Below are 23,431 nucleotides of genomic sequence, written 5' to 3' on the forward strand. Positions count from 1 at the left end.
AGTCCGGGGAAAAGTCTGGAGCTGCCGAAGAGGCAAGAGACTTTTTCTTGCCTCTTTGTTTCCTGGTGCGCGAGGAGAGGGGATTAAGAGCGCCGCTTAAAGGAGCTCCAGAGACGGGCGCGAGCCGCGGCTAAAAGCGCGGACCCCAGGGACGGGCGGGAGACGCTAAGGCTGCTGCTGCCGCCACCAAGAAGCCTGTGTGCGAGCACAGGTCACTGTCCACGCCCCCCTTCCGGGGAGCCTGTGCAGCCCGCCACTGCCAGGGTCCCGGGATCCAGGGACAACTTCCCCAGCTACGCACGGCGCCCCCTCAGGCTGGTGCAACGTCACGCCGGCCCGGCCCCTCACGCTGGTGCAACGTCACGCCGGCCTCTGCCGCCGCAGGCCCGCCCCGCCTCCGTGCCCCTCCCTCCCCTCCCCCCCCCCGCCTCCGTGCCCCTCCCTCCCCTCCCCCCCCCTCGCCTGAGTGAGCCAGAGCCCCCGAATCAGCGGCTCCTTTAACCCTGTCCTGTCTGAGCGAAGAACAGACGCCCTCCAGCGACCTACACGCAGAGGCGGGGCCAAATCCAAAGCTGAGCCCCGGGAGCTGTGAGAACAAAGAAGAGAAAGGGAAATCCCTCCCAGCAGCCTCAGGAGCAGCAGATTAAAGCTCCACAATCAACTTGAAGTACCTGCATCTGTGGAACACCTGAATAGACAACGGATCATCCCAAATTAAGGAGGTGGACTTTGGAGCAAGATTTATGATTTTTTCCCCTTTTCCTCTTTTTGTGAGTGTGTATGTGTATGCTTCTGTGTGAGATTTTGTCTGTATAGCTTTGCTTCCACCATTTGTCCTATGGTTCTATTCGTCCGTTTTTTTTCTCTTAATAATTATTTTTTATTTTAATAACTTTATTATATTTTATCTTATTTTATTTTACTTTATCTTCTTTCTCTTTTTCCTTCCTTCCTTCCCTCCTTCCTTTCTTTCTTTCTACTTCTAATAATTCTTTCTTTCTACTTTTTTTCCCTTTTCTTCTGAGCCGTGTGGATGAAAGGCTCTTGGTGCTGCAGCCAGGAGTCAGTGCTGTGCCTCTGAGGTGAGAGAGCCAACTTCAGGACACTGTTCCACAAGAGACCTCCCAGCTCCACATATCAAACGGTGAAAATCTCCCAGAGATCTCCATCTCAACACCAGCACCCAGCTTCACTCAACGACCAGCAAGCTACAGTGCTGGACATCCTATGCCAAACAACTAGCAAGACAGGAACACAACCCCACCCATTAGCAGAGAGGCTGCCCCAAATCATAATAAGTCCACAGACACCCCAAAACACACCACCAGACGTGGACCTGCCCACCAGAAAGACAAGATCCAGCCTCATCCACCAGAGCACAGGCACTAGTCCCCCCCACCAGGAAGCCTACACAACCCACTGAACCAACTTTAGCCACTGGGGACAGACACCAAAAACAACGGGAACTACGAACCTGCAGCCTGCAAAAAGGAGACCCCAAACACAGTAAGATAAGCAAAATGAGAAGACAGAAAAACACACAGCAGATGAAGGAGCAAGATAAAAACCCACCAGACCTAACAAATGAAGAGGAAATAGGCAGGCTACCTGAAAAAGAATTCAGAATAATGATAGTAAAGATGATCCAAAATCTTGGAAATAGAATAGACAAAATGCAAGAAACATTTAACAAGGACTTAGAAGAACTAAAGATGAAACAAACAACAATGAACAACACAATAAATGAAATGAAAAATACTCTAGATGGGATCAATAGCAGAATAACTGAGGCAGAAGAACGGATAAGTGACCTGGAAGATAAAAGACTGGAAATAACTACTGCAGAGCAGAATAAAGAAAAAAGAATGAAAAGAACTGAGGACAGTCTCAGAGACCTCTGGGACAACATTAAACGCACCAACATTTGAATTATAGGGGTTCCAGAAGAAGAAGAGAAAAAGAAAGGGACTGAGAACATATTTGAAGAGATTATAGTTGAAAACTTCCCTAATATGGGAAAGGAAATAGTTAATCAAGTCCAGGAAGCACAGAGAGTCCCATACAGGATAAATTCAAGGAGAAACACGCCAAGACACATATTAATCAAACTGTCAAAAATTAAATACAAAGAGAACATATTAAAAGCAGCAAGGGAAAAACAACAAATAACACATAAGGGAATCCCCATAAGGTAAACAGCTGATCTTTCAGCAGAAACTCTGCAAGCCAGAAGGGACTGGCAGGACATATTAAAAGTGATGAAGGAGAAAAACCTGCAACCAAGATTACTGTACCCAGCAAGGATCTCATTCAGATTTGATGGAGAAATTAAAGCCGTTACAGACAAGCAAAAGCTGAGAGAGTTCAGCACCACAAAACCAGCTCTACAACAACTGCTAAAGGAACTTGTCTAGGCAAGAAACACAAGAGAAGGAAAAGACCTACAACAATTACAAATAATGAACCCACAACAATTAAGAAAATGGGAATAGGAACATACATATCGATAATTACCTTAAATGTAAATGGACTAAATGCTCCCACCAAAAGACACAGATTGGCTGAATGGATACAGAAACAAGACCCATATATTTGCTGTCTACAAGAGACCCACTTCAGACCTAGAGACACATACAGACTGAAAGTAAGGAGATGGAAAAAGATATTTCATGCAAATAGAAACCAAAAGAAAGCTGGAGTAGCAATTCTCATATCAGACAAAATAGACTTTAAAATAAAGACTATTAGAAGAGACAAAGAAGGACACTACATAATGATCAAGGGATCAATCCACGAAGAAGATATAACAATTGTAAATATTTATGCACCCAACATAGGAGCACCTCAATACATAAGGCAAATACTAACAGCCATAAAAGGGGAAATCCACAGTAACACATTCGTAGTAGGGGACTTTAACACCCCACTTTGACCAATGGACAGATCATCCAAAATGAAAATAAATAAGGAAACACAAGCTTTAAATGATACATTAAACAAGATGGACTTAATTGATATTTATAGGACATTCCATCCAAAAACAACAGAATACACGTTTTTCTCTAGTGCTCATGGAACATTCTCCAGGATACATCATATCCTGGGTCACAAATCAAGCCTTGGTAAATTTAAGAAAATTGAAATTGTATCAAGTATCTTTTCCAACCACAACGCTATGAGACTAGATATCAATTACCGGAAAAGATCTGTAAAAAATACAAACACATGGAGGCTAAACAATACACTACTTAATAATGAAGTGATCACTGAAGTAATAAAAGAGGAAATTAAAAAATACCTAGAAACAAATGACAATGGAGACACAACGACCCAAAATCTATGGGATGCAGCAAAAGCAGTTCTAAGAGGGAAGTTTATAGCAATACAGTCCTACCTTAAGAAACAGGTAAGAACAGGAAACATCACGAATAAACAACCTAACCTTGCACCTAAAGCAATTAGAGAAAGAAGAACAAAAAAACCCCAAAGTTAGCAGAAGGAAAGAAATCATAAAGATCAGATCAGAAATAAAAAGAAATGAAGGAAATGATAGCAAAGATCAATAAAACTAAAAGCTGGTTCTTTGAGAAGATAAACAAAATTGATAAACCATTAGCCAGACTCATCAAGAAAAAAAGGGAGAAGACTCAAGTCAATAGAATTAGAAATGAAAAAGGAGAAGAAGTAACAACTGACACTGCAGAAACACAAAAGATCATGAGAGATTACTACAGGCAACTCTATGCCAATAAAATGGACAACCTGGAAGAAATGGACAAATTCTTAGAAAGGCACAACCTGCCAAGACTGAATCAGGAAGAAATAGAAAATATGAACAGACCAATCACAAGCACTGAAATTGAAACTGTGATTAAAAATCTTCCAACAAACAAAAGCCCAGGACCACAGGCGAATTCTATCAAACATTTAGAGAAGAGATAACACCTATCCTTCCCAAACTCTTCCAAAATATAGCAGAGGGAGGAACACTCCCAAACTCATTCTACAAGGCCGCCATCACCGTGATACCAAAACCAGACAAGGATGTCACAAAGAAAGAAAACTACAGGCCAATATCACTGATGAACATAGATGTAAGAATCCTGAACAAAATACTAGCAAACAAAATCCAACAGCACATTAAAAGGATCATACACCATGATCAAGTGGGGTTTATTCCAGGAATGCAAGGATTCTTCAATATATGCAAATCAATCAACGTGATACACCATATTAACAAATTGAAGGAGAAAAACCATATGATCATCTCAATAGATGCGGAGAAAGCTTTCGACAAAATTCAACATCCATTTATGATAAAAACCCTGCAGAAAGTAGGCATAGGGGGAACTTTCCTCAACATAATAAAGGCCATATATGACAGACCCACAGCCAGCATCATCCTCAATGGTGAAAAACTGAAAGCATTTCCGCTAAGATCAGGAACAAGACAAGGTTGCCCACTCTCACCACTCTTATTCAACATAGTTTTGGAAGTTTTAGCCACAGCAATCAGAGAAGAAAAGGCAATAAAAGGAATCCACGTCAGAAAAGAAGTAAAGCTGTCACTGTTTGCAGATGACATGCTACTATACATAAAGAATCCTAAAGATGCTACCAGAAAACTACTAGAGCTAATCAATGAATTTGGTAAAGTAGCAGGATACAAAATTAATGCACAGAAATCTCTGGCATTCCTATACACTAATGATGAAAAATCTGAAAGTGAAATCAAGAAAACACTCCCATTTACGACTGCAACAAAAAGAATAAAATATCTAGGAATAAACCTACCTAAGGAGACAAAAGACCTGTATGCATAAAACTATAAAACACTGATGAAAGAAATTAAAGATGATACAGATAGATGGAGAGATATACCATGTTCTTGGATTGGAAGAATCAACATTGTGGAAATGACTCTACTACCCAAAGGAATCTACAGATTCAACGCAATCCCTATCAAACTACCACTGGCATTTTTCACAGAACTAGAACAAAAAATTTCACAATTTGTATGGAAACACAAAAGACCCCAAATAGCCAAAGCAATCTTGAGAATGAAAAACAGAGCTGGAAGAATCAGGCTCCCTGACTTCAGACTATACTACAAAGCTACAGTAATCAAGACAGTATGGTACTGGCACAAAAACAGAAAGATAGATCAATGGAACAGGATAGAAAGCCCAGAGATAAACCCACGCACATAGGGTCACCTTGTCTTTGATAAAGGAGGCAGGAATGTACAGTGGAGAAAGGACAGCCTCTTCAATAAGTGGTGCTGGGAAAACTGGACAGGTACATGTAAAAGTATGAGATTAGATCACTCCCTAACACCATACACAAAAATAAGCTCCAAATGGATTAAAGACCTAAGTGTAAGGCCAGAAACTATCAAACTCTTAGAGGAAAACATAGGCAGGACACTCTATGACATAAATCACAAGATCCTTTTTGACCCACCTCCTAGAGAAATGGAAATAAAAACAAAAATAAACAAATGGGACCTAATGAAACTTCAAAGCTTTTGCACAGCAAAGGAAACCATAAACAAGACAAAAAGACAACCCTCAGAATGGGAGAAAATATTTGCAAATGAAGCAACTGACCAAGGATTAATCTCCAAAATTTATAAGCAGCTCATGCAGCTTAATAACAAAAAAACAAACAACCCAATCCAAAAATGGGCAGAAGACCTAAATCGACATTTCTCCAAAGAAGATATACAGACTGCCAACAAACACATGAAAGAATGCTCAACATCACTAATCATTAGAGAAATGCAAATCAAAACTACAATGAGATATCATCTCACACCAGTCAGGTTGGCCATCATCAAAAAATCTAGAAACAATAAATGCTGGAGAGGGTGTGGAGAAAAGCGAACCCTCTTGCACTGTTGGTGGGAATGTAAATTGATACAGCCACTGTGGAGAACAGTATGGAGGTTCCTTAAAAAACTACAAATAGAACTACCATATGACCCAGCAATCCCACTACTGGGCATATATCCTGAGAAAACCATAATTCAAAAAGAGTCATGTACCAAAATGTTCATTGCAGCTCTATTTACAATAGCCCGGACATGGAAACAACCTAAGTGTCCATGATCAGATGAATGTATAAAGAAGATGTGGCACATATATACAATGGAATATTACTCAGCCATAAAAAGAAACGAAATTGAGCTATTTGTATTGAGGTGGATAGACCTAGAGTCTGTCATACAGAGTGAAGTAAGTCAGAAAGAGAGAGACAAATACCGTATGCTAACACATATATATGGAATTTAAGAAAAAAAATGTCATGAAGAACCTAGGGGTAAAACAGGAATAAAGACACAGACCTACTAGAGAATGGACTTGAGGATATGGAGAGGGGGAAGGGGAAGGTGTGACAAAGTGAGAGTGAGGCATGGACATATATACACTACCAAACGTAAGGTAGATAGCTAGTGGGAAGCAGCTGCATAGCACAGGGAGATCAGCTCGGTGCTTTGTGACCGCCTGGAGGGGTGGGATAGGGAGGGTGGGAGGGAGGGAGACGCGAGAGGGAAGAGATATGGGAACATATGTATATATATAACTGATTCATTTTGTTGTAAAGCAGAAACTAACATACCATTGTAAAGCAATTATACTCCAATAAAGATGTTAAAAAAAAAGAAAATACTTTAAAAGACATATTTACAAAGTACATTGATTTTTTCAGTCGATTCCATTTTATTGATTTTATGAAAGAAGTTAATCATTCATATTTCACTTCAGATAATAAATGGTTTTGATACTGCTTTCTAAGATACAAAATCTTTAATCTTCCTAATAAAATTAAACCTTAAAAAAAAAGAAACAAAAATAAAGTATTCCCTTCTAATAATGAAATAGTAAAGATACACGTAAAAACCAAAAGACCAGTAAATATATTCAAAGTCAAGCTTGGCTACCCATGAAAATACTAGATAAAAGCTGGTATTGTAGAGTTGATTTAAAGACAAGTGAAGAATCTGTTGAAGACCAGGGTTCCACCAGAATGTTGAGATTACCAATTCAATTTTGTGATACAATTTTATGATATTGTTCCTATATATCATAAAAGGAAATCTCCTGTAACAGAATCTGACCATTTTCTGATCACCTGAAGTCTTACCACCAATGATGAAGTGTTTATTCCTAGTGGATCCATTGATGATCCCCCAGAAAGGCTTAGAGAGAGACCTTCCAGCAACCCCTGCCCATCAGAGCCACTTCCAGAAATGCAGAGGGCTTGTGATTGTAACCAGAAGTCACAACTGAGCCAAGGCTTCTTAATCACAGGATGGCTTCCTGAGGCCTCCCGTCTTGCTGCTGGAAATGGCCAGCAAGGAACACATGTCAAAGTGAGCTCCACAACTGGGAAGTCTCGTCTAAAATGACTGAGCTTAAGTCTAAATACTGAGCACCCAGCTCAGGACCCTTAATGAATGTCTTTTGTGTGTTTGTTTTTAATAACCCCAAAAGAAAGGACAGAGGGAGGGAGGAAGACAAAGGTAGAAAGACCCGAATATGTGACATGGTGTCTATGGTCTATGGGAACTGCTTAGACAGTTATTCCTTATGGTAGGAATTATTGTAATCATAACTCTAAACTGCTATTTAAATGACAAACATCCTACATATCACTTACAACAAAACATGTAAGACATGCATTTATGGTTTCTTAATTTGTGCAAAATCTGGTATCTATCAAAGCAACATGACAAGCCAAAGGCTTCTAAATAATCCTAAAAAATAAAAATAAAAATAATTTTTAAGGAAACTATCAACATTGCCCTCTACCTCTGGGCAGGCCTATACAGCTATTCAAAACCAACTGGTGCTTATTTTATGGTTAATGTTTGGTGTTTTTTTTTTAACATCTTTATTGGAGTTTAATTGCTTTACAATGCTATGTTAGTTTAAATAAAAAACAAACAAACAAACAAACAAACTACAATGAGGTAGCACCTCACACCATCAGAATGCCATCATTAAAAATTCTACAAATAACAAATGCTGGAGAGGGCGTGGAGAAATGGGAACCCTCCTACACTGTTGATGGAAATGTATATTGGTACAGCCACTGTGGAAAACAGTATGGAGGTTCCTCTAAAAACTAAGCATAGAGTTGTCATATGATCCAGCTATCCCACTCCTGGGGATATATCCAGACAAAACTATAATTCAAAAAGATACAAGCACTCCTATGTTCATAGCAGCATTATTCACAATAGCCAAGACATGGAAACAACCTAAATGTCCATTGACAGATGAATGGATAAAGAAGATGTGGTATATATATACAACGGAATACTACTCAGCCATAAAAAATAATGAAATAATGTCATTTGCAGCAACATGAGACCTAGACATTATCATACTAAATGAAGTAAGTCAGAAAGAGAAAGACAAATACCGTACGATACCACTTACATGTGGAATCTAAAATATGACACAAATGAACTTAACTACAACACAGAAATGGGTTCACATACATAGAGAACAGATGTGTGGTTGCCAAGCGGGGGGAGCGGAGAGAAATGGATTGGGAGTTTGGGATTGGCATATGCAAACTATTATATATAGAATGGATAAATAGCAAGGTCCTACTGTATAGCACAGGGAACTATATTCAGTATCCTGGGATAAACCATAATGGAAAAGAATGTGTGTGTGTGTGTATATATATATATATATATAACTGAATCACTTTGCTGTACAGCAGAAATTAACACAACACTGTAAATCAACTATACTTCAATAAAATAAATTAAAAAAAAATACTGAGCTTCTATCTACAGTTATTTTTATCTAGACTTTCTTTTATCTATTGTTGCAGGCCCTTTATAATGTACAGAATACATTAGGGGAGTAGAACAGATGGATAACTGGTAAATGAACAGTTGTGCATTTCTTAGGGTGCAGGCTAAAAATTTTTTACCAATAAGAACGTGCAGCCAAAAGCAGACCAGCAAGCTGGTCTAGCGCCCCACTTGGCAGGTGAAAGAACTGAGAAGCAGAACGCCTGCAATATGCCCTAAGACTCGAAGCCCTGGAGCCAGGTGGGAGCTAAACTCTTGACTCGAGTCCCTGAACCATTTTGACCATTATCAGTGCTCAGCTCTTTGGAAAGATCTTTGCACCGCTTCTAGCTGCCTGGTTGAGCCACAGGGACTCCCTTCCCTTTGCAAGCCTCAGTTTACAAGAATTCTGTTCCCTCGATGATGCTCTTTAGAGCCACCAGGCTGGGGAGGAAGGTGAGGTAACCTGCTTGGCCATTTTTCTTTCTCATTTGTCTGAGCTGCCGCCAACATCCAGCCGCAGTCCCCTAATAATCAGGGCTGCTTGCAGAATTTAATTTAAGTAAGATCTGCAGAATTCCGTATCCTCTTGGGCACTCATTTTCATAGCAACAAGGAAAAAGCGACTTTTTCTTCATCTTTTTCATGTGTGGGAGAGGCTCCACTTACAGGCACTATGGCCTCCTGGGCCCTGGGCAGGAGCTGTCACTCCCCAGGGGTGCCTTCCTGGTTCTTTAAAGCAACTCATCCCTGCTTGTCAAGACCCCAGGTTCCTGAAAGACTATCTGAGCCCAGGTGGAGAGCAACAGGGCTGCCGTTCTGCTAATCACAAATCCCTGAACCAGTCGGGGCTCCTGCTGGGCCGGGGGAGAGTGATTTCCAAGTACAGAGACAAAGGCAGGAAGGAAGGTGGGAGGTGTGGGAGCACTCTTCCCCTGTGTGCCGTGGGTCACCTTTGCCCCCAGTCAGTGGGTGACTGCCTACAAGCTGGCAGGTGTTAAGAATGGCACAGTTTGAACTGCAGGGAGGTTTGCTTTTGGAAAACGGACAAAAGCGAGGAACTGCGCTCAATGAAAACAACGAGGAGACTGCTGAGAGCGCTCCAGCCTCTGGACTCAGATCTCATTAAGACAGAATTTGGACACTTTCGGCCTTGGGGGGAGCCCAAGTGGATCTTGGCATTGTCTTCAAAGCAATTTTTGTTTAGTCACGGGCAGGGTCTACTTTTTTCCCTCCTGTGTTTTCCAGAACATTCTGCGTGCAGCCCCTCCTAGAGCAGCATCACTCTGGGAACGGACAGCCACGGTGGGGCAGGTCATGCAAGCTCGCCATCACCCGTCCTGCAAGGCCCCTCGCGGTTCAGCAGATGCCATTAGTGCCTGTCTCCACCGCCTTCACCGGGCTGCTCGTCTGTGGCCGGCTGCTGGGACGCACACTTACCACCTTCTCAAGAGGGCTGCCCTAGGCCAGTGGGAGCCAGCTTGCCTGGAAGGCCTGGGGGAGTGTGCACACCCCCCACGAAGGGCCCTTAGCCATTGACTGTCACAGGGTGTGAGAGCCCAGTCCCTTTGCCTCTGAGCGGGACCATCTCTGGGATGCACTTCACACTCCAGAGCTCCCTGTGGGATCAGGCACGACTGGACACCCAAGCCCGCATCTTTGCTGAGTTCTTCCGTCGCCCTTGTCTGCTTCCGTCATCCCTTACACGTCTCCTGAGAGCCCTCCCTGCGTAAATCTCTTGTACAAGAATCCCCGTCTCAGGCTCTGCTTCTAGGCAGCCCAACCTCAGATGCAAGGTTAGAGTGTCGCCCCTGCTTCTCTTCTTCTCACTCCCATCCGCCTATTTCCCCCAGAAGCACTCGGGCACGTTTGCCAAACCTCCTTAAATATGCATGTATGCTTATAAATATGTAGTGTCGCTTTTGTGCGTGACATTGTACCACAGAGCCATTCTTATTCTCACTTTATTTTTACTCAAGGCTATGTTTTGAAGATCAGTCTAGATTTTTGTATTCATGTCTAATTCTCTGCTTTTAGCTGTCTTATACAGTGCTTTACATTTTGTTTTAATAAGCTGCTATTTAAGGGCCAGACTTTAAATCCAACTCATACTTGACACACTCTCTGCTCTCTTGGTCTCTCTCTCTGTAGATCTTCCTGTAAGAGCCGACATTATCAGCACTTACGTAAGAACAGCACAGTATCTTTGTTTATAGACCTCATGGAAGACCAATCAGAAAAAAGCTTTCTTACCCCAGGTCAGCTCCAGCCGGGGCACTGATGACTGGTGGACCAAGGTCAAGAACACAGGGGACACCAGCTTTGCCTGGAGTCCAGTGGGAAGCTCACAAAAGGAGGCAGGGTGAGGTCTGTCATGTATCTTGATGCCGGTTGACAGCCATTGACCACCCTGCCTACTCCAATCCCGCCCTGACCCCCATGCCCACTGTCCCTTTTATCAGCCATGTCTTGGAAGGTACATCCAAGGAGGCAGACTTGCAGGTTTGCGTGGCCTGCCTGACACATGCTCATCCTGGGGAAGGAGTATGTGGTGTGTCATATTATCCTCCTCACTTTCCTCTCTTGATCCCACGGGGAGTAACAAAGCAAAGAGAAGTGGAGTGGAGGTATAGCAGACCCTCAGCATCCCACCAAACCGGACTTGAGACTGGGGTCAAAGCTCTGGTGCCGTGGAGCACGTCACAGAGGGTCTCAGCCATGAGGAGTGGCGGCCACCTCGTCCCTAGGTCTGTGTCTCCATCTCACCTCAGAGTTACCTCATTGAATGAGTAAAAAGTGAGCAGACACAGGCTCAAACTATAAACATCTGCTTTATAAGGAAAAACACCATCAATTAAGAGGTTTCCATCCTCTGTGCGTTCTCCTGTGCTCTCCCCTTCTGTGACGAAGCTACATTTTAGGGTTTACAAAGCACCCTTCACCCATATAACCTCCAACCTCCTCTCCACTCATCCCGATTCACCTGCGGCTTCATAATTCCTTGTTCGTTGTCAGCAGCTCCCTAGAACAAGTCTCTGAGCGTTTCATGCTTTGTACAGCACTGTACACAGTTACAAATTAATCAGTAAAATTCAATTCCATGGTCCAGTGCCTGCTCTGGGCACGGCCGAGACATTGTTAATGAATGCTCTGAATCTCTATGCCTCTAGTTAATGTCAGGGCAATTAGGTGTCCAAGTATGAATTTTCTACATTTTCCCATTTCCACTCTGAAAATGGACCCTGCCTTTTCTAATCCCTCTCCTTTAACTCACGTGCTTTCATTAATGACAACACCCATTTTCATTACAGTGTGGTGTTTGGAGCTGGCAACAAAGAGTCGAATGATACACAAGGGAGGGCCCTGAAATAAACTTCAGGTACGAACGGGAAGTTAAAATACAGCAAATAAGTGAAAAAAGGGGATTGGGCCAGGGGTCTATAAGCTTTTTATATAAAGGTCCAGGTAATAAATATTTTAGACTTTACAAGCCACATACAATCTCTGCCACACATTTTTCATATACATATATATACACATATGTGTGTGTGTGTGTGTGTGTGTATGTATGTATGTATGTATTGGGGTGGCCATAAAGTTCGTTCGGGTTTTTGGTACCATCTTACAGACAAACCTGAATGAACTTTTTGGCCAATCCAGTATACATATACACATTCTTTTTAAAATGTAAAAATCATGCCTACCTCACATACAGGTATACAGGACGTACACAGGGCATACAGAAACAAGCCAAGAGCCAACCTTGACCCAAGGTCCACTGTTTTCTATATAAACAAAAATAAAAATAAATCCTTCTTTGCATTAATATATAGAGAGAAAGAACATAAGGGACTATCTTTTTGTATTTGTGACATTGGGGGCTTGAGACAAGGAAAAATTTCTTGGACAAGAACAAAAAATAATAATCGTAAAGGAAAAGGTAACTCCATCTGACTACATCAAAATATTCAATTTCTTGATGAGCAAAGAAGCATAAGCAAGGTTAGAAAATAAGAAGTCCATTTCTAACAGTACAGTGAACTGGTTACTTTGGTTGACTACCCCCATATTTACCCTTATACTGAAACCAACGAAAAATGTAGATTAAATATAAAAATGTTTACAATTTATATTTAAACGCATTGGTGTTCTGATTAAAAGGTAAGATATATTTAAAAGTTAAAAACCAAGTGGAAAAAAGTGAGAGTGATTTCATTTTGAGGGCATTTGCCAAACCAGGTGAGCTTGCCCTTTTGCTTCCATGATCCTGCTCTTCCATTTCCATTGTCTGGTGGGGTTCAGGGTGCATGATTCAAACCCAGACTCTACCCTGTGAGTCCCGTGGAAGATCCAACCTCTACTCCTGCAGAAAACTGAGACCTCAGAGGCTATACCCTCAATATATGGGTTAATTAGGGATAATACATCCTACCCCCACCACCTGCCCAGAGAATATATATATTTTTTAATTCCAATCTTATCACTGAGTGGAGGGGGCAAAAGTCTCTCCTGTTAATTTCATAACAATAAGACAGTCTTCTCATGGGTTTGCAATCTGAATTCACACTACCCTGTGACATGGAGAAACCTACAACCAAGAACCTTATTTAAAGTAGTGCTCATTGTGTGCCCCCAGGCACCTAGCGGAAGCAAAACAAATCATTACTGGAGAAACCCACCACAAAGTTGCAAAAATCTCAGCTCACCATCAAATATCCAAAAACAAACAAGGAAACAAGATACCGTAAGTGAGAGCTCATATATAAAACAGAGCCAGACATGCCAAGACTTCCTGTGTTGGCATTATCAGATGCAAAATATTTAGTGTGTCTTTTTAAAAGGTTGAAAATAAGAGTACAGTTTACATAAATAGAAAAAACAATCCTAAAATACATATGGAACCACAAGAGACTCCAAATAACTGAAGCAATCTTGAGCAAGAAGAACAAAGCAGGAGGCATCACACTTCCTGGGTTTTTAAAATATATCACAAAGCTACAATAATAGAAACAGTATGGTACTGGCATAAAAACAGATGTATTAACAAATGGAACAGAATAAAGAGACCAGAAATAAACCCCCACATTTACTGTAAACTGATTTTCAATGGGGGTGGGAGGAAGAGGACAAGAATATACAGTGGGGAAAAGATAGTCTCTTCAATAAATGGTGTTGGGAAAACTGGATATCCACATGCAAAACAGTGAAATTAGACCCTTGTCTTACACCATACACAAAAAATCAACTCCAAATGCATTAAAGACCTAAACATAAGACCTGAAACTAAAACTCTTAGAAGGAAACATAGAGAAAATCTGCTTGTACTGGCCTTGGTAATGATTTCTTGGATATGATGCCAAAAGCACAGGCCACAAAAGCAACAATAAACACGTGGGACAACATCAAACCAAAAAGCCTCTGCACAGCAAAGGAAACAATCAACAGAATGAAATGGTAACCTAGGGAATGGTAGAAAATATTTGCAAACCATATATCTGACAGGGAACCAATATCCAAAATACATAAGGAACTCACACAACTGAATAGCAAAACGAATAGGAAAAAAACCCAAGAACTCAATTATTAAATGGGCAAAGGACATGAATAGATATTTCTCAAAAGAAGACATACGAATGGCCAACAGGTATATGAAAAGGTGCTCAACATCAGGGAAATACAAATCAAACCTACAGTGAGATATCACCTCACACCTCTTACAATGGCTCTCATCAAAGAGGCAAAAGGTAAGTGTTGGTGAGGATGTGGAGAATAGGGGACCCTTGCACATTGTTGGTAGGAATGTAAATTTATGCAGCCATTATGGAAAGAAGTATGAAAGTGCCTCAAAACCTTAAAAATAGAAGTCCTCTATGACCCAGCAATCCCACTTCTGGGTAAATACCCAAACAAATTGAAATCAGGATCTTGAAGAGATAACTGCACACCTATGTTCATTGCAGCATTATTTACAATAGCCAAGACATGGAAACAACCCAAACATCCATCGATGACTAGATAAAGAAAATGTGGTGTATACATAAAATGGGATATTACTTGTCTTAAAAAGGAGAGAAATATTGCCATTTACTACAACAGGGATGAACTGGAAAATATTATGCTAAATGAAATAAGCCAGATACAGAACAAATACTAATCAGGAACCTAACGTAGTCAATGTCATCAAAACAGAGAACAGAATAGTGGTTACCAGGGATGGAGGGAGGGAGAATCAAGAAGGTGTTGATCTAAGGGTACAAAGTTTCACTTCCACAAAATGAATAAATACTAGATATCTACTGCACACCACAGTGCATACAGTTAACGATACTGTATTATATACTTAAAATGATACTGTTAACGATACTGTATTATATACTTAAACGATATCTGTATACTATCTATATACTTAAACGATATCTGTATATCTAATACTTAAACGATAACTGTATCGTTAACGATACAGTTAACGATACTGTATTATATACTTTAAAATTTTTTAATTTAAAATTTACATAAAATTTAAAATTTATGTCAAATATTCTTATCAAAAAACAAAAAAGAGGAAGGGAAGAAACTTCTAGAGATGATGGATAAGTTTAGGAAAGTGTAGGACACTGAATGTGGTGATGGCTTCATGGGTGTACATGTACCTTCAAACTTGTCAAGATGTATATATTAAATATACACAGCTTTTATGTTTGTCAATCATACCTCAATTTAAAAAAAGAAGAGTAAAGAGCAAGAGACTATAAAAATGACCAGGCAGATTTGAAAAATAATTAAATGGAACTTAAAAAAAATTAAATATAATATTGTCAGGAATTAAATTTAAAACTCGACAGACATGTAAAAGCAGGGGACGAATTAAGAGGCCATTGCATTAGTCCAGGGAATTCTTCTGACCAAGATGGTATAGCAGTGACTAGATGTGCCCTCCCAAATAAAAAAATGGACAAATGTCTAAAACAATGATTCTCAGGACATTAGACACCAAGCAATGAAGGCAGTGGTCCCTGAGAGAAGAGGAACAGATGAGGTGAGCCTCATGATTGCCTTGGCTTCCTGGTGGGGAAACTTTCCAGGTCCAGCAAAATTTGTTGAAAAGACTATACTTTTGCCATTGAACTTCCTTTGAACCTTAGTCAAAAATCAATTGACCATGTATGTGTGGTCTATTTCTGTATTCTTTATTCTGTTTCATTGATCTATTTGTCTATTTTGATGTGAATACCACACTGCCTTGAATATTTAAGTTTTAGAGTAACCCTTCAAGTCAGGCAGTGTCATCAAAACAACATGGCATATGCATCAAAATAGACAAACAGATGAACAAATCATGCTGGAACAATTAGGTATCCACCTGCAAAACTAAGAACTTTGATTTATACATCACACCATATACAAAAATTTGATCCTAGGTCTGAATACTAAACCTACAACAATAAAGCTACAGAAGAAAACTTAAGAGAAAAATCTCTGTGGCTATGATTTAGGCCGAGATTTTTTAGTTATGACATCAAAAGCACAATCCAAAGAAAGAATGACAATTGGAATTCATCAAAATTTAAAATGTCTGCCCTTTAAAAGACACTGTTAAGAGAATTAAAAACAACAAAAAACAAGGCACAGACTGGAAGGAAATAGTTACCACTTGCATATCAGAAAAAGGACTTATAGCCAGAATATATGAATAACTCTCAAAATCCAATAAGAAGAAAACTAACAACCCATTTTTAGTGGGAAAAGATGCAAACAGATAGTCCACCAAAAAAAGATACATAAATGACAAATAAGCACATGAAAAGATAGTCAATATCATCATTTATTAGGGAAATGTAAATTCAAACTAATACAATACCATCAGACATCTATTAGAATGACAAAAATGAAAAAGGATGGCCATACTAAGTGTTGGCAAGGAGGTGGAGAAGCAGAAGCTGTCACACACTGCTCGTGGAAATGTAAAATGATACAACCGCTTTGGAAAACAGCTTGGCAGCATCTTAAAAAATTATGCCTCTACCATATAAGATCCAGACGTTCCACTCTTCGGTATTTACTCAAGAGAATTTAAAGCTTATTCCCATACAAAGACTTGTATATGAATATTTATAGTACTTTTTATTTGTAACAGCTCAAAACTGAAACAAGCCAAATGTCTACCAACAAGTGGTTGTACAAACAAATTGTGCCGTATACACCCAATGGCTTACTACTTAGGAATGAAAAGAAACAAATGACTGATACACACAACATGGACGAGCCTCAGAATAATCATATGGAGTGAAGAAAACGCCCAGCCGAAAAAAAAGGGGGGGAAGGTATATATTGTCTGCTTCCATTTTTATAAAATTCTAGAAAAAGTGAAATACTCTATAGTGACATAAAGCACATCGGTGGTTACCTGGGGGGGGGAGGGTGGCAGGGTGGGGGCAGGAGGAAAGAATTACAAAGAGGTACATGGAAACTGTGGGCATTGCGGATACGTTTGCTATCTTGATAGTGTTGTTGGTTTCACCGATGGGAACATGTCAAAACTTATTATATTGCACACTTTCAATATGCATATTAAAATTCAATATATGTCAATAGAGCTTTGAAAAAAACACACGGTGGATTAAGAAAATTAGTAACATTTTAAAGATAACATCCGAACAAAGTATCTAGGTTACAGCAGGGAGAGACAAAGTTGTTGAAAACAGAGGTTAAGAGACATGAAAGACAGATCTAAGATGCATTATTTCAATGTTCCAAAGAAGAGGGAGACTGGGATGGAGGCAACATCTAAGGAACAATGGCTGAGAATTTTCCTGGTAGACATCAATCCAGAAATTATAGAAGCCCAGTGGATTCCTAATGGAATAAATTAAAGTGACGTGTACCTGGATACGTCAAAGTAAAAGTATGGAACACCAAAGAAGAAGATCTTGAAAGTAGCCAGAGATAAGAGACCTTCAAAAGACAGATGAGTAGACTCATAGCTGACTTCTCACCACAAAACAGAAGCCAAGTGACGATGCAATAACAGCTTTGATGGACTGAGAGGAAATAACTGTCAACCTGAGACTGTGTACCCAGAAAAAATATTTTTCAACAACAAGGGTGAAATAAATGCACTTTCAGGCTAATAAAAACTGAGATTTTTCTTCTCTAAAGGAAATTCCAAAGAATATACTTCAGACAGAAGAAAACAATCCCAGAAGGAAGATCTGACATGCCAAAAGGAATGAAGAGGCAAGATGTTTGCAATTATGTGGGTAAATATAAATGAATGGGCTTAAAAAGTCAGATAATAGACCTGGAAAAATATCTGCAATATATATAACAGGCAAAGAATATAGGCAAATCTAGGATATATACACAATCCTACAAATTCTGGGTGGGCAAAACATTAAAAATCTGCTCCTAACAAACATTAGTAAGAATATGGGAGCAGGGCAAACTCTCACTGTTAGCTGGAGGAAACCTACAGTGACACAAGCACTGCAGAGAGTGATTTGGTAATAACTTGCAAAGTTGAAAATGTGATTATCTTATAACCCAGTAATTCCATTTTAGGTATGTTTCTTAGAAAACTTCTCACATTGTGTCTAAGGAGGCACGTATAAGCATGTTCATTGCAAAGTTAGCACACACACAAAAAACTGGAAATGATTTAAATGTCCATAAATAGGGGAATGGAAAATACAGTGTGTTATTTCCATGGGATAGAATACTCTACAGCAATTAAGATGAATGAATTTTATCTGTATGTACCAAACATGGCGAGATCTTCAAAAACACAATATGGAGTTTAAAAATCAAACTGAAGGATGATAAATTCAGTGTGAGATATATATCTTTTCTCTTAACAGTGATATATATGTGTATATATATACATATATATATATATTTTTTTTTTTTTTTTTTTTTTTTTTTTGCGGTACGCGGGCCTCTCACTGTTGTGGCCTCTCCCGTTGCGGAGCACAGGCTCCGGACACAGGCTCAGCGGCCATGGCTCACGGGCCCAGCCGCTCCGCGGCATGTGGGATCTTCCCAGACCGGGTCACGAACCCGCATCCCCTGCATCGGCAGGCGGACTCTCAACCACTGCGCCACCAGGGAAGCCCTCCACTGTTGGCTTTTAAGAAGTAAGCTGCCATCAATTCCATGCCTCAAGAAAATGAATTCTACCAACAACCTACGAAGGAAATAAAACAAGACGATGGGATGGAGAAAAAAAGGGGGGAACCACTGAGGTACAGGGGTCAGGTGAGTCTCCGCCACAATACCAACGTCTTTGCTGAGATGAGGGGGAGCCAGCCCCATGAGGAGCCAGAGGTGGTGTGTGCAGGTGGAGGTAAATAGATCAGCAAGTGCAAAGGTCCTGAGGTTAGAATGACTCAAAGGACGATCATGAGCCAATAAAGGCACGAATGATGAAGGAATCACGGTCGACCAGTCAAAGTTTGGTGAATGTAAAAACTTCAAGAGCGTCATCCCCAGTGCACCCAGTTGGAGGCTCCAGGACAGAGCTGTCGAGCCTGGGTTCTGACCTCTCCTGTTTGCACGCTGGGGTCCCTCTGCCCCCTCACTTTTTCACCTGCAGCCTCTTGCTGAGAAGCTCACTGACTGGGAGGCAGAGTTTTGGCTCCCACAAAACCGGATGTTAAGATGAAGATTTGCAAACACGCATGCCTATGAGGGCCAGGCAGACTACATGACTAAACGTAAGACACTAGGGAACAACCTACAGGCGGTGAGAAAATATTTGCAAATGATGCAGCCAACAAGAGATTAATCTCCAAAACATACAAACAGCTCCTACAGCTCAACACCAAAAAAGCAAACAACCCAATCAAAAAAATGGGCAGAAGATCTAAATAGACACTTCTCCAAAGAAGACGTACAGGTGGCCAAAAGGCACATGAAACAATGCTCAACATCGCTAATTATTAGAGAAATGCAAATCAAAGCTGCAGTGAGGTATCACCTCATACCGGTCAGAATAGCCATCATCAAAAAAAAAAAAAATCTACAAATAATAAATGCGGGAGAGGGTGTGGAGAAAAGGGAACCCTCCTACACTGTTGATGGGAATATACACGGGTGCAGCCACTATGGAAAACAGTATGGAGTCTTCCCCAAAAAATAAAAATAGAGTTGCCATATGACCCAGCAATCCCATTCCTGGGCATATGTCCAGACAAAACCATAATTCGAAAAGATACACGCACCCCTTTGTTCACAGCAGCACTATTCACAATAGCCAAAACACGGAAACAACCTAAACGTCCATCAACAGATGAATGGATGAAGTTTTGGTACACAAATACAACGGAATACTACTCAGCCATACAAAAGAATGAAATAATGCCATTTGCAGCAACCTGGATGGACCTAGAGATTATCATGCTAAGTGAAGTAAGTCAGACAGAGAAAGACAAATACCATACGATAGCACTTATAGGTGGAAACTAAAATATGACACAAATGAACTTATCTCAGAAACAGACTCACACACATAGAAAACAAACGTATGGTTACCAAAGGGGAAAGGGGGGTGGTGGGAGGAGGGATAAATTAGGAGTTTGGGATTAGTAGATACAAACTACCATATATAAAATAGATAAACAAGGACCTACTGTAGAGCACAGGGAACCATACTCAATATTTTGTAATAACCTATAAGGGAAAAGAGTCTGAAAAAGAATGTGTGTGTGTATAATGAATCTCTGTGTTGTACACCTGAAACTAACATAATATTGTTAATCAACTACACTTCAATTTTTTAAAAAAAACTAAAAAAAAAAAAAATGGGAAAAAAGGACACTAGGGACAAGTGGGGACTGAGGCAGGCTGCAGAGCACAGGCACCGTCCACAGGCATAGCTGCTGCTAAGCCCCAGCCAGCCGCTGCCCTGCAAGAAGGCAGGCCCAATGTCTTCAGAGCTTCAGATATTTTAAGAGAAGCCAAAATCCAGGTTTATATGTGAAATCTCCTGATATTTATTATTTGGATACTAAGCATCAAAACTTTCAACAATGTTGCGGCCAAATAAGATTCCTACATGGGCTGTTTGGCCCCGGGGCTGCTGATGGGTTTGCAAGGCATCCTGGAGAGACATCTCCAGGCCTCTCGGAGGACCAGCCTGGGACCATCAGCCTTATTTGGGAATGTTTCCCCAACGGCCTCCACATGTAGACACCTGGCACCTAGCAGGTGCACAACGAATGTCTGTTGAAACAGTCAAGTTCCAGTGTTGGGAACTGTAGATGAGGCACCCCACCTCTGTCCCCCTCCCCACATCTCCCGGGACTCTGACTGAGGCCTGGAGACTTCAGGCTTGCCAGCTGTCACTCAGATGTAGTTTAGTGCTTTGTGGGAGCAAAGCCACATGCCAGTATCCCTGAGCTCCCGGGATGTGGTCTGGGTGATGTAAAGCATTGCTCTCCAAGCTAGCTCACTGGACCAGCATCCTCAGCGTCACTGGGAAGCATGTTAGAGATACAGAATCTCAGGCCCCATCCCAGACCCACTGAATTTGACCCAGCATCACAGGAAACCTCCAGAAAACCCTAGGTGGCTCTCACGTCCACTACGGGCTGGGAGCACTGGGGCAAGCTGCTGTTTAGCACTTGGGCTCTGGAGTAAGGTTTGCTGGTTCAGATCCGGGTCCTTGGGGAAGTTGCCTGACTTCTCTGTGTGTCTCAGTTTCCTCGAGAGAAAAATGCTGTGCCTGGCACACAGCAAGCCCTCAGTGATGCCAGCCCTGGAAACGTGGTCCTGGCAGACAAGTGAAAGCGGGTGCAGGGGCCTCAGAAGAGGGTATGTCATCTCTGGCCAGTGAGAGCCTGAGCAGCTGTAGGCAAGCATTAGGAATTCGTGTGGCCTCTCGACAAATACCTATGTCTGGACCAAACACTGACAATAGAAGAAGGCCAGGCATTCTAGGAACGGGAGATTGCGGGTGCAGGAGAGCCTTGGGGATATGGGTTCGGAGTGTCAAATAGAGAATAGCTGAGGGCTGGGACCATATGACATCACACTGAGAGGGAGGGGGGCGACCATGGGAAAATGGGACCTAAAAGCTTTGCGGGGCGGGGGGGGGGGGGTAGGGTGTTGGAGGGAGGAGGGTACGCAGTGGGCAACCTGAGGGGTTTTGAGCAAAGGAGCGAGACGATCAGAATGACGCGATGAAAGAGGGGTTTTAAAATCCATCTGCCCCCCAGCCTGCATTTGCAGTCAGGAGATTATGTACGTGCACAGATCACGGAGAAAAGTCTAGAAGGGCATACACCTAAACGTGATTGTCTCCGAGTGGTGAGATCACTAGGATGTTTTATTGTCGTCTCCTCACTCATCTGTATTTTCTAATTTTTCTGCAAAGGACATGCATCACTTGCATAATTAAAAAAGCAATAAAAGCTGTAAATAATTAACATGCTCTCTCTTCAGGACTTAAACTGGATGGATGTGTTTTCAACTCAGTTATTTCGAGTATTTGCTGGACGCCTGGCCTTAAAAAAGGCACCACTGAAAAACACATAGCCGGTAGGCTGATGGAGAAACACACTGAGTCCTTTAACCATGAAACTCTAGACCCCAGTTCCTATACAGGACTCTGTCTCTCTCTCCCTGGAACGCAGAGATGCCTTTTGAATCCCTTGTGAAGTTTTCCTCGGGGGTTTACTGAAATCGCAGTTTGCAGCTCCTGACACTGTGGGCACACGGGGAAATGACAGAGGTGGCCACACACCCTACCTTTTGGAGCGGCTCCTCAGCTGTTTCTGCTTGCTGCTCCCACGAGGCATCTTTGCCCTCCTACGAGGCCATCCTTTCTTCCGTTCCGGCTCAGACATCCACTCCTGGGATGGCATCCCTGGGGCTGTTGGGTCGGAGAGCTGAAAATACCAGGCACGCAGGCGTCATATTGCTCACAGCCCTCACGGTGGGAACAACACAGAAGGGTTCTCTCTCTGCAGACAGGATGCCTGTCTGGGGAAATCGGGCATCGAAATGCTGCATTGCCAAATGGTCTGAGCATTGCTGGGCGGAACCTTCTGGAATCCTGCCTGGGCTGGATCCACAGAAGAAAAAGCCCAGACCTTTGGTGATAACTGGAGGTCTAGGGAACCCCGTGGCCGGCTCCTTTCCCTCCTCCAGGAATGCCCACACCCAGTACCTGATGGCCTTGTGGAGGAAGGAGGCTAAGCTGGGCCTTGGATTCACCCTCTCTCAGGCCCAGCACACTCTTTCTTAACCCCCCACTCTCGGGATAAAGGCAGTGTTACCATGAGAACAGCCTTCAAGCTCTGGGACACAGACCCTGTTGTTCCACATGATTAAGTTAAAACTGAGGCTGCAGGATCCTCTCCAGTCACCCTGGCCCAGGACATCCCAGAGCAGGACAACACCCTCAATTATACAATCCAGATGCATGGAGTCGCTCTCAAGATGGGACTACAGGGACTTCCCTGGCGGTCCAGCGGTTAAGACTCTGCGCTTCCAATGCAGGGGGTGCAGGTTTGAGTCCTGGTCGGGAAATAAGATCCCATATGCCGCGAGGCACGGCCCTCCCCCGCCACAAAAAAAAGATGGGACTATAAATTTAATGACCAGTGAGAACTCTCTAGA

At 41.8% G+C, this 23,431-nt stretch overlaps 1 protein-coding gene across 1 annotated transcript in view; it reads right to left on the reverse strand.

The window, feature by feature from the left end:
* ZNF831 (zinc finger protein 831) overlaps positions 1-23,431 on the reverse strand; it is a 79,109-nt gene that overhangs the window by 51,594 nt on the left and 4,084 nt on the right. Inside the window, exon 2 of the mRNA XM_060124541.1 lies at positions 22,559-22,698. Within this exon, the coding sequence (XP_059980524.1) occupies positions 22,559-22,698 (140 nt within the window). The remainder of the gene's footprint in view (positions 1-22,558; positions 22,699-23,431) is intronic.

This window comes from Lagenorhynchus albirostris, chromosome 15 (assembly GCF_949774975.1).
Source record: "Lagenorhynchus albirostris chromosome 15, mLagAlb1.1, whole genome shotgun sequence".
NCBI classification, from domain to species: Eukaryota; Metazoa; Chordata; class Mammalia; order Artiodactyla; family Delphinidae; genus Lagenorhynchus; species Lagenorhynchus albirostris.